The sequence below is a fragment of the Lepisma saccharinum genome, chromosome 20, assembly GCF_977018435.1.
Source record: "Lepisma saccharinum chromosome 20, izLepSacc3.1, whole genome shotgun sequence".
Lineage (NCBI taxonomy): Eukaryota > Metazoa > Arthropoda > Insecta > Zygentoma > Lepismatidae > Lepisma > Lepisma saccharinum.
The window spans coordinates 60,119,812-60,133,040 of NC_139248.1; the positions used below are offsets into that span (position 1 = coordinate 60,119,812).

Sequence of the window (13,229 nt, forward strand, 5' to 3'; positions counted from 1 at the left end):
TATTCAAGACAAAATTGGCAATAGGTCATTTTAAGAACGGTTTCCCATTTACAACTTTCGTTTTCCCGAGTGAGTCACTTGGTTCGAACCCTTCCCTAATATACTACGTGCCTGGCTGCTCGCTGCAGTTTCCACTTGCCTACGAGAGCCATCTGCCACAATCACAACGGGTTGCCCAGTGAGGTCGAAAAGGTGCGGACCTTCACCAACAACTACTCAGGCTTCCGCTTTTAAATTCTAACAAAACTTTCCAAAATTGTACCCATACGTAGGATGCTCCCAAAATACCTTCAGCCTCCTGCTGTTCAATGAATTCCATTGATTCAGGCTTCATTCTCTCAACTTCCATTTACGTTGTCTGTAGAATTACTTTTTCCACAGAGGAATTCTTCTCTAAAAGCATTTTGCTTTATTTTGTTATTTTTCAGTGTTATAAATAAATCCACGCTGCTTCTATCTTTGGAAGGCCTTGCAGCAGAAGAGGAGCCAATGGAAGTCGTACAAATGAAGAGGAAATGGGTTCAAGCCCAAACAGAGACTTCGATGTATGTAGAAGAGATGCAATAACTTCCCACTTCAAGAGCTTATCTCCTCAAATTCAATTCCAATAATATTAACGATAGAATATTTCTAGCGGAGCAACTTGTAAATACTACGAGTAACTGAAAATATCAATCTATATTTTTGGAAATCTTAGCAATTTGATTAAACTCGTTAAGCATCTCAGAAGAAACTAATTATATATAGTCTCCTGTATGGAGGTTTCAACATATATAAACTGTTTATTCACAGAATAAATACCATATCCATATTCTCACATGTCTTCTGGAGGGAGAGGTCTGACCTCACGAGGTTCACCTTTCGGATGGTCAACACCGCTGTTCTTGATCTTAGGATGTGTGTATATGTGTACACACAAACACACACGCCTGTAACTTCTATATAGTTATCCTAGCGGAACAATACGTTAATATTTCGGTTTTCATCGCAGTACAAACGTTTCTTCATGTGCAAATACGTTTAAAGAGAATGGATTTCGCCGATTTCCACGGCGGAGTGGTTAGCACAGTGCGCTGCGACGTCATGGGTAGCGAGTTGGAATCTCGGCCTGTGCATGGATGTCCTTTGTGAGTGTCCCTTCGTATCTTCATCCATTCTCATCGTTGCGACTAGCCAAAAGTGGCATGAAAGCGTAGTAAAACAAAGGAAATCAACCAATTAAAGAACATGGCAGTGATGTTCCAAACACTGGTTTCGCAAATTAGCTGACGAAAAGGTTTGTGAATACATGTAGCGAATGCCGCCTTGCCTGCCAACGCAATTTAACTTCCATCCCGAACACTGCCCCCTGGGGATCTTCACTTCCAAATCATATTCATGCGTGACGTCATTCACCTACCCTACCGCAAATTTCCCTGGGTGCAAGATGAGTCGGTCTTTGTTGCAGGAACAGCTGAGACTGATTGAGTGTTTCCAAAATAACCTTTCAATAATAAGCAAACAATGAAGATTTTCTCCAGAGATATTACCCAGGTTATTTCCGGATATGCTTTCGAGAGCTGACGTCAGTCCCACCTTCAGGGACTGAGGTTGGGATATCAGCCGGAACTACCCTGGCTGAAGAAATTTTGAATGTAACGTAGAGTTTGGATGTGTTTGAACTTTAAAGTGTGAATTTTTCACAAGTTCGAAAATGTTGTGGGCCTTCCTGGTAGCGTAGTGGTAAGGTCGCCTTGTAATCAAGGGGTCTCGGGTTCGATACCCGCCGGAGATGCATTGCACAGTAGTTCGGATTCCACTGTAGTTCCAGTCCCGGTTAGCCTCTATGTGCATAATGTGGACTTAAAACAAGAACTCAAACGGAAAAGTGGGTTAGTAATATCTCGCCCTTCAATTGAACAATTAAGTTACACGACTTTCTGCTGGAGACTCCATTCTTCCATTTATGTAACGGATGAAGGAGCATGGAGGGATGTGGAGTTAGTGTTCACATATTCTAGATTTCAGCCATTTTATGAAGGTGGTATGATCACGGCCAGTCTGCGATCACCACACGTTTGCCCAGATACCTATTTATAAGTGGCTGGGTGAGCCCAAGAGCTGCTTTATGCTGGAACAAGCTCGAAAATATTCCGGGAATCGAACCCGGCGCCGTATTGACTGGATCACAGCGGTTCCTATCCTTCAATTTGGCTTCCACTTATTCTTTTCGCACAAGTATAAAATACCGTAACTTTAATTGTTGAAAAGATGAACGGTTTTATTAAGAAAACTTCAAAGAACAAACTAAGTATGTCTTCTCTAACACCTTGTCCGTGGCGGAGTGGTTAGCACAGCACGCTACAATGATGGTGGTCCCGAGTTCGAATCTCGGATATGGCCGTTCTTGGTGATGCCCCTGCAGCAACTTTATCACTCATCCTCACCGTCGCGATTAGCCTAAAGTGGCAGAAAAGCGAAGTAAAATAAACCAGATCAATCAATCGACCACTTTTGCCAGTTTCAACCAACAGTGAGAAAATTCGAAATATTGTTCATAAAATTTACTTTTATTCTTACGAACTATATTCGCCGCGTTACCCCCACACCCCCTATACGCCTGCATGGCGTGGTGCTATGCACAGGGGAGCACTTTTTTTTTACTATATTCGCATAAAGCATTGATGTAAATACGAAGAAACATTGAAAATGCAGAAATGAGAAAATAATGTTATCTAAAATTACTTATAGTAATTGAAATTATAATATATAATTATATAAAACATTGACATTCTGATGAAAAATGTATTCGTAAAGTTTCACCATAAAAGACAAAATTAATTAATGTCCTTCTTTCCGTGAATAGTATTTGGAGAAGCCAGCATCTTTCAGTGGAAGCTCTTTGAGCAGTTCTGGAGACACCACCTCTTCTACTTTACTTATAAAAACCGGCCCCCGTGGCGGAGTGGTTACGACGCTAGGGGTCCTGTGTTCGAATCCCGGCCTAGACATGGATGTTTGCGAGTCACCATTCATCAATTTCATCATGTCATCACTCATCTCCATCTTCGTAAATTAGCCAAAAGTGGCACAAAAGTGAAGTAAAATAAAGCAAATCAATCAACTTTACTTTTGAATTAATCATTTTGTATCTTTATGCTTCCATTAATCAATCTGTTGTATGTGTGTGGCACGGAATGCATTTCAAAGAACAACATAGAAATAGGTCTAGATTGAAACAAATTACTTTCATAAACAGTGAAATTGTTTAATATCAGGAAATTAAATTGGTATGTTGTCAAAATCGAAATTATTAACAGAAAATTGCATTTCCAGCCACACGACTGTCTTTTCCACTGACGGATGAGAGTGATGTAGTTTAATTCCCGCTGACTTGGGAAGATTGGAATTTTATAGAATTTTATTGGGAGCGGTTACTCTATTGGAAACGATCTATCATCCGAAAATGCCTTCATAACCGTGGAGAAGTATGGAAATAGGAAAAGGGAGAGACGAAATGATGGAGATGGAGTGAAGGAGAAACACACAGAAATGAATAGAAAGGAAAGAGAAGAGGAGGAAAATGGAGAGAGAGAGAGATCTAGAGTAAAGGAAAGATACAGAAGGAAGAAGAGGAAAGTAAAGATAATTAGATCTGGTGGGAAGGAGAGATACAGAGGAATACGGAATGGGAAGAGAGACGGGGAGAAGGAAAGTAGAGAGAGTGATATCTGGAGGGAAGGAGAGATACAAAGGACAAGGAAAGTAGAGAGAGAAATATCAGGAGGGAGGGAGAGATATAGAGGGATACAGAAAAGGAAGAGAGACAGAGAGAAGGAAAGTAGGGAGAGGGAGATCTGGAGGGAAGGAGAGATACAGAGGGATACGGAAAAGGAAGAGAGAAGGGGAGGAGGAAAGTAGAGAGAGGGAGATCTGGAGGGAATAAGAAATACAGAGGGAAAAGGAGCAGTAAGAGAGAAGAGTGAATGAAAGTAGAGAAAGTGGGATCCGGAGTGAAGAGAGATACAGAGGAATAGAGAGAAATAAGAGAAAAATAGATAGAATGAAATCTGGAGAGAAGGGACTGAGGAAAGCTAACCAAGAAAGAGAAAGGATGGAGGTTGCAGAGAAAAAGTCAGGTTAAAGGGACCAGGGGAAGATACAGAATGGTAGAAAAATCAGGAACTGTCTATAGATAGATAGATAGATAGGAAGGGAAAAAAATTGCTGCGTTTTAGTCTTAAATCCACGTTATGCACAGATAGGCTAATCGGGACTGCACCTAGAACTTAAAGTGGAATCCTAAATACTATGTGCCTCTACCAGGTATCGAACCCTGGAGTTCTACATTAGCTTTGGCGTCCTCGGCAGGGTTGTTGTTTGGTGGCCTCAACAAGCACCGACATTTTTATGTCCGTCCTTCGATATTTTCTTTTTTTTTCCATTTTGAAATGAGGAAACAAAGAAAAACTAATTAAAGTAAGATAGCATATATTTAAGTAGATAATCATAATTTTCAATTTTTAATTTTAAAATAATAATTTAGCATATTAGAGACTATTTCAGTTATGTCTTAGTGCCTGAAGAACGTCTTTAAGACGTCCTATTAATAGGTACTACTTTGGGAAACAGAAAAATCCAGCATTGTGTTGCCAGAATACAAGCTCACACTAAAAAGTAGAAAAAGTGAACAATAATAATTTAAATACAGCGCGCAGTAGAAAAATTGAAATTGAAAATTATTCAACTCAGATTGAAAAAAATCAACGGAGTAGACATTATTCTCAATAACATTTACAAAATATCTCTCAACAAAATAATTAGATTTTAACTTTTTTTGCTTTCAATGAAACAAAATCGTCAAGAAGGGGTCATAAGTCGGGTAACACCTTGTATGTTTTCCTTCTCACCTTATCTCCGCCAAGTGTAAATTTCTTGGTCGCATATTCTGACTGTCTTTTTTTTTTTTTGTTAATGCTTTGAGTGGCGCCCTCTGTGTATGGCGCCCTAGGCTACTCCTCGTTAAGAGGCGGGCTAAATTAGGTGGTGTTCAGAATAAAACTGTAGGAAAGTGATCCTTGAATGAGATTTAACCACAGTATCCCTACAGGTAAGCAATTCCAAATACACAATGATTTAACTCGCTGCATAACCACTGTAGCCCAGTAATTATAGGCAGAAATAATTGAACCTTGCAAGAAATATTAGATGGCTGATTATTATTAAACTGGTGTGAATAACAGCAAACTAAAGTTAACTAAACGAACATTTTGCAATCTTATCTTTCCTGATATAACATTGCCTTACGTCTACAACATGACCTTGTTCCCGTATATTTGGACGGGTGCAAGTAGATTTAGTGCTACGTCACCTAATATGCTAATTTTAATCGATCTTTTCATGGGGAAATCTATATTTGTTCCAGGAATCTGTGGAGCAAGGGAACGAGAAGAAGTCCTCTGTGCAACTTGGACTATAGAGTTCAACCAATGGACGCGTGAGAGGTTAGGGGAGAACGTGACTACAGCTAACAGCCCTTTGCAGAGGTGCACACTGTTTTGCTCATACCACTCGCTTTCTCCCCTTCCCTTCCGTTATGCCCGACGTTGCTCCAAAGACTTCAGAGACAGACTGCATCTATCAGTTCAGAAACCACCACTTCATTTAATCAGAGTATGTGACAGTGCCTCTGTAATATGATTCTTAATCACATTGTATTGTTATTTGCAGACGACCAGCACGGTTCCAAGTTCTGGGACAGCCTGTTCAGGAAGCGTCCAGGGGCGGACCTAGACGAGCAGCAGCACAAGTCTTGTGGTGAGTACGGAATCTACATAATAATGAATATGTATACTTACTGCATACATATTAAGGCTGTAGATTTAATCGCTCAATTTTAATATTCGATTTATCGATCAAATGTGTTTAATTGTTTCGATTAAATTGTGACGTGAGGTGCAGGGAACATACTTGCTGTGAATTCTGTGTAGGGCAAAATCTGAATAACGTTTGATGAGGCATAGTCTTCCTTCAGCTATGACAGACTGAACTACTGCTTCTTGTCTTCTTGCATAACTCACTGCTCGAAGGAAACTCAGTATTCAGCAAACTCGATACTATACAGTCATTTGTTTTCTCTTTTTGCTTCCCCTTCTCTTGTACATACCTCTTGATAGCAATTAACAATTTGACAACGCAGGAGCACGGGAACAATGTAAGCAGCTGATTGCATCACACTCCCTCCGCTCGCCCATGATTGAAAATTCGATTACAGGGCCAAAGGGTCATTCTTATCTTGGTCAAGCTGTATGGTTTCATTGTCTCTCTTCTTTCCTCTGCAGAATGATTGTATTTTTTTCCTCTTTATTTCGCTGACATCCGAGAGGATGACCAGGGGCACCACTCAGTACAAAGCAAAGAAAGACAAAAACATTTCCGAGTCGATACGAGACAAAATACAAGAAGGACATTTCCTAACTGGATAAAACACAAAGAACGAGAAAAGCATTTCTATCCTGAGACGAGTCAAACACCAAGAAATACATTTACAAGTCGAGAGGAAATCGAAAATGAGACAGACATTTTCGACTTCCTCTTTAGGGACAGCTTTTCTAGTCTCGAGTCCATCCATATTTAAGAGGACAATTGGCAGGAACGGGTTTTGGTTTCCAGCGTTCAGGCTCCATTCGTGGGCGAATTTCAAGACCTTCGAAAAGACAGCTTCATTCACTGATTTATTCCTCACATTCAAATTTCACATCTCCACAACTCTTCATATTTTACGTCGAAAGGACTGACCGACGATGCCAAATATTTGCATCGGAACGTCCGTCGGGAGGACGTTCAATCTTTTACTCCCCGTCCAAACCAGGAGGAGAATAAATCACGTGGGGAACAAATCATGGGAATTAGAAACGGAAGGTTTTTTTTTAACTAAAGAGTAGAATATCGATTGGCGAATTCTACATGCGGGAACGTTGAAGGTTTTTCTGCAAATATCTATTTTTTCCCTTTCATCTGAGTATCACTTTGTGCTCGTCTTTTTTTGTTTTACTCCCTTCGTTTTTTTTTCTATTTTTTACGAGAAGAGCCTGAGGTGGCGGAGGGAGATAGAGAGAGAGAGAGAGAGAGAGAGAGAGAGAGAGAGAGAGACGGAGTGAAAAGGAGGCAAAACGATAGTAGAACAGATGGGGAAAAGGCCGAATAGAAAGATATGGACAATGAGAAAATTACAAATTTGTGTGTGTACAACTATGTCAAAAAGACAACTCCCCCTTTCCCGAGCGCTGTAGTCCAGTTTTCAAATCTTCGCGAGTGGCGAGAGAGTGAATGATGCAATCAGCTGCATGCATTGTTATCCTGCCACTGCGTTGACAAAATGTGCAGCGCTGTGAAGAGCTCTTTTCCATCATCTCGTTACAGTGTTGCGTGCATATTCCTTCGTGAAGGGGAAACCCATAAAAAGCAAAGGCAGAGACGTATTGTTCACTTTTGTTAAAATGTGTAAATAAAACAAAATCGATTTTCGCTACACCTGCATGCAAAACAAGGGACAATGTGCATTTTCTCGACACAATAGGGTGTAATGATTGTGGCGCACTGGGCAGACAGGCACGTGCGAGGGGGAAGCAAGAGAACAAACAAATGACTGTGCACTTTTCGCGAGTTTGTTGGGGTATTTCTCTTCTTGGCATAGCATGGTGTTTGTGTGTGTGTTTGAGAGATGGGAGGAATGTGTGTGTGGGGGGGGGGGTTGTTAACACAAAGAAAATAGGATTGAATGAAAGAAATATGAAAACAGAAAGAACTTTTTAAACACGAAGAAGATAGAACAGAGGAAAAATAATTTTATGTGTTGTCAACGTGAGCCAAAAGTAGATATACAGTATATAGTATATTTGTGATGGCATAATGATAATACATAATGGTATTAAAGTAATAAATAATAAAACATTCACCCCATCTTAGCCCAGAGGACCTTTTTGGAGAGGGAGGCGTAGTGAAAAACAAGGTTCATGAGAGAAAGCCCCAGACAGTGGACGAAATGAAAGAGTTCATAACATATGCATTTATGGACATTAAGTCAGAACGCAAGCTGTGTCAAACTGTGTGTCGAAGAGTTTCGGATAGGTTGGATGCATGTTGTAACGTTCATGGAGATCATTTCGACCACTCAAGTGTTAAACAAATAAGTTTTATCACAACGTTAAACAACTTAAATTTTAAACTAACTAAAGGTTAATATCTGGGAAACCATCTCTGAAATGTAGATAAATTCAATTTAAATGTTAAAAAAATAACATTTATCACCATCATCCCATCACAAATATACTGTATGCTCTACATATACTGTTGGTCCAACCTGTACATAAGAAATAAAGACATTACAGATAGAAAGAGGAGAGGGATAATAGATTGACAGAGAGAGACTGAGAGAGGGTGAAGGGCATCAGCAGAAAGGAAGCGTTAATGGCTGCCAGTTTTATGTTGCACGGAACAGATAAGTCTGTCAAACGAATCCCTTCTTTTCACTGCGATACTGACTGATGGTCCATCCACGTTTTTAACGCGCGCTCTTTCCAGTAACATCTCTATTCGCGGTCGTAGCTGGCCTCTCCACGAAAAACATCAAAAATAGGATGGGCAGAAATGAGGGACGGAAAGAGCTATATCTATTTGATGTCTTCTGGATATTTTCTACTTCAACAAAGATCATTGGGTACGGGTTCATACATTGGTCAACATTCGTTGCTCCCATATGTTGGGCCTATTGCCTTGCTCCGGTCTAATATAAGGAATCCAGCTGGTTAACTACTAACCTGAATATTTCAACCTGAACAAATGGTCTTTATATTCTGATGGTTGAGGTGTTGATGGTTATTAATATTGCTGGGAAAGTGCAGACGTGAAACATATAATCACAGATAAACGTATTATAACGTACATAAGTATATATTATAATACGTTTATCTGTGATAAAATACTGGAATGCACAAAATATAATAGAGAATGAAATCTCGTATTATACTAGAAGTTATGTAATTTCATGGTTCAGTTGCCAATAAATTTGACAAGTTTGGTAGTCACTTCAGATGTTAGAATGGGATATATTAATTAACATTCTTAACAAAATGTAACAAACAATTGTAAAGGGGAACGTGTATATTTTTTGTCTAAATAGCTTTAATATATCATCTGCGAAATGAGGGGGAAAGATGTAAGCATAGTTTTTCATGTGAAGCAAATATTATGTATATTTTAGAAAAAATCAGGGACAAAGAAGACTTAAGGACTATTAGGTCCAATGTGGTGTATAATTTCTTCAGGAGCTGTCAACCTAGGACCTACAAATGTATTGATTCTAACCTTATAATTCTGCAAGACAAATGAAAAAAGAATCAATTTAAAGGAATCTAGGTTAGAAACAATTAAGCACCTGAAGTGTGCCTGTAGATTCGTATGTGCTGATCGTACATATTCGTATTGAAAATCACAATTCCTCAAAACGAACCTAACTCTATTTTCAATTGAAATGTGCATATGACTGAATTTATGATTTAAAATGTTGCCTGTGAATTTTTGAATTCATCATGAATACCTAAGCATAAGTTAAAAGCATCTACAAACTGATTCTGGACATTAAATTTTCCAACTGGGATTTCATCTCTGATTTTCCCTTTTTCATTTAGTTCAGGTAATCAATATTCCACAATCCCTCGTGTGTCTCACACGAGCCCTCATGTTTGGAAACCACAGCGCCACAGCTCCACAGGTCACCAATGGAACTAGGAGTTACGTTTCAGTCATAACTTTCGAGTATCGTTTGTCGTCTGTTTTGATTTTTAAAAACAATCTTTGCGATTACCCAAAAGCGTTAGAAAAACGAAATAAATGAACCAAATCAATCAAACAATTGAACGAATTTAACAGTGAAAATAATTTGGGATATAGTAAAGGGATTGATTTAATTTGACGTCTCTTTTCTGTCACCTTTGTGTAATCGCGGAGATGAGGATTAATGGTGATTAGATGAGACGGATGAAGGAACAATCACAAACACATATGGCGCTACGACGCCAGGGGTCCCGGGTTCGAATCCTGGCCTGGGCATGGATGTTTGTGAGTGTCCATTCATCAATTTCATCATATCATCACTCATCCCCATCTTCGCATATTAGCCAAAAGTGGCACAGAACGCGAAGTAAAATAAAGCAAATCAAATCACAAACACATATGAACGAGACAAACGCGCATAGCGTTCCATACTTGCTGTTGGCAAAAACCCCAGAGCTTCGTTAACCTGCAGAAAAGCAGCGACGGTGAGGATGAGATTGATGAATGTGAACTAGCAAACAAACCCCCCCTGCCCAGGCAAGTATATCCCTGCTGTCGTAGAGAGCTGTGCTAGCCACTGTCATGGAGGTCGGCACAATCGAAAGAGTTCACTGATAGTAACATTCTTGTAATGTGTTGCAGCAAGGAAGGACACTTTGAACAATACCTGTGAAACTTGTGGTACCTCTACAACATGCAGACCATGACTGTCATTGGGCAACCTTCAGCCTCGTGCGCGTGGATAGCTTCTACGAACGGAAACTTTCAACCGTACGCTTTTCAAACTTGCTGCGAGGAGAGAACTGCAATGTTGCTGTTTCTCATACCTATGCTTACCCATTCCTTAGAACAGGTTTAACTGCTGCCCTGCCTGCGCCAACGAGTCGACTTCAGTATTCATTTGTGTTCCACCTCTTTAAGGCGCTCTGTGCTTGCAAGGTAACTGGGCATTCAACAAGACCCGAAGATCTCCACAACTTGCTGGAAGGAAAGTGCCCTCCGGCAGCGTGTTGCTTCGGGCAATTTATCACCACATTGACAGCTGCCGCCAGTGTTGCCTACTTATGTAGCTTCCAAATCATGAAGTGCTAAGAGGTGCTATCTCTCGAAGGAGAATGTGGTTACTTAGGTTTTTTGGTGCCAGGAAATGCACACGACATTTACTGAAACATCGAGCATGCGGAAAACTCCGTATCGAAATCATATTTTCTTCTATTAAATGACGAACAGAGTGTTGGTAGCAAGATGATAAGGATGCCTTTGGAATCCTCGGTGGTCAAGCGCATTAAGTGGTCGAGTCACGATACCAAACTGCGCTTGTTAATAATAGCAACAATGGATATATTATTTTGTAATTCGAATATGCCATAGCTTCATATGCATACTAATGAACAAAAAAGACACAACTCAAATATCGTTTGTAGTTTTCAAGAACTGGCGCATTAATTGCTACCACGTAGTGGTTGTATAGGGCTATCATATATCCCATCCGCTATGTGGTTATTTGGGTAAAGTGAGTTTTGCGTCACCCTGTATTTCATCAATTCATTGTCCATCTTCATCGTTGCGACTAAGAGAGGAAAATACAAATACATACGAATGCCTCTTAAGGAAACTTCTTTCGTTTCCAATAACTACTGTTTGAACTGAAATGTTTCTTAATGTTATCGATGAGGAAAATATGGAGGCTCCTTTCACATGTTTCTAAGGTTTAGATCTTGAGCAGCCCCTTGTTTCCCTCCATTATGTACCGAAGACTGTTTCCTTCAAAAGAGCCGTTTCCACTCCATGGCCTTCAGACAGCAACTCATGCAATTTCTTCTTTGCGGCACATTCGTTACCATCGCAACCCCAATATCTTTCCTGTCATCACCTCACATCAGTGTTTCTTCATCTCCTCTCTTGTTAACCTCTTCCCTTCCCCCGATCATCATCTGTGCCTTCAACTGTCCAATATTTGTCTTACCTCTGAAAAGAGAAAGGCAGATTTCGAGAGAGAAGATAGTTGACGACTCTCTTGGAATTCCAGGAGGGACGGATAGCAGACGTCTGAGGTTGTAATGCACTCACTCTGGCAATATTAGCAAACCATTTGGAGGGCGTCTCCGATGGCGTAGTGATAACGTCGTCACCTTTTGCTCAAGGTGTTCCAGGTTCGATACCCGGTGATGAATATAGTGGTTCGGACCCCACATTAAACTGTAGGTCCAGTCCCGATTAGCTTATCTGGGCATAAAAGTATACATAAAATAAAACAACAAACTATTTGGATCCCGACCAACAATAACAGCTCCATTTATCGAAAAAAGAAGCGAAAAGGAACACTTGAAATTCATGAAGCCAGTTTTTTTGGGGGGAGGGGTGAGTAAGCGATTAGCTTTCTTAAGGGCACCAACATGTCAACCTCACTTTCACGTACTACACCATGGATTGCATTTTGCAGACTAACGAGACTCTGGCGTCTGGACGGACAGCCTGTGGGGCTCGTGGTGTGTCGTCCCTACATGTTTGCTATTGTCTCTTCATCCATCTCATGCTATCACCATTCATCCTCATCTTCGCGATTATCGAAAAGTGGCATAAAAAGCGAAGTAAAATAAACTAAAACATTCAAGCCAGTCGATTGGGCTGCTAACTGCCACACGGGAGACCTGCGTTCGATTCACAATGGTAGATGATTTCTCATATATATTTTCTGACACTTTCTCTGCATAAGAGCTGCTCTGGACTGACTCTGCCGCATAGTTAAGGTGGCTGGAGTGTGGTGTTGATCACATCACCCCCAAAAATATGGCCGAGCTGGAGAATCTATGAGACCCTACCTCCACATGCACTTATGTGCCTTCATTGTATAGTGCAATGTGTAGAAGACATCTCTTCTTACTTATTTAAGTGATATTCATTCGTATGTTTGAAGTTGGTTGATCACAAAGTGAGAGAAATAACATCAAAAAATTGTTATAATATATCAGAATTTAAATATTTTTCTTTTGAAAAGTCATTAAGTACGTGCCCCAAATATCTTTTGAAAACGAATACATTTTGTGTGAAGTACATATGTGTATGTTGCTTGGTCATTTTTATTTATCCGCGCTACGACGCCAGGAGTCCCGGGTTGGAATCCTGTTCTGCTCATGTATTTTCTTTGTGACTGTCCCTTCGTCAATTTCATCATATCATCACGCATCATCATCTTCGCGATTAGCCAAAAAGAGGCAGCAATTTTTATTTACAAGTTTATAATAAAAAAGTTAAAATGGTTATATTCATATATGTACTGAGAACCGGTCGTGCGATAACTTTTCAGCATTTATTTAAAATACACATTTCAAAACCTCTCAATTGTGATGGTGGTTACTCAAAGGGTGATGCTTAGAACCTTTTTCATACATCGAATCTTTTAAATGTATGTCCTT

General features: G+C 40.0%; 1 protein-coding gene across 1 annotated transcript in view; it reads left to right on the top strand.

The window, feature by feature from the left end:
- The window catches only part of LOC146003487 (uncharacterized), a 328,072-nt gene that overhangs the window by 149,550 nt on the left and 165,293 nt on the right, over positions 1-13,229 (top strand). Inside the window, exon 3 of the mRNA XM_083141777.1 lies at positions 5,710-5,796. Coding sequence (XP_082997903.1) covers positions 5,710-5,796 — 87 coding nt within the window. The remainder of the gene's footprint in view (positions 1-5,709; positions 5,797-13,229) is intronic.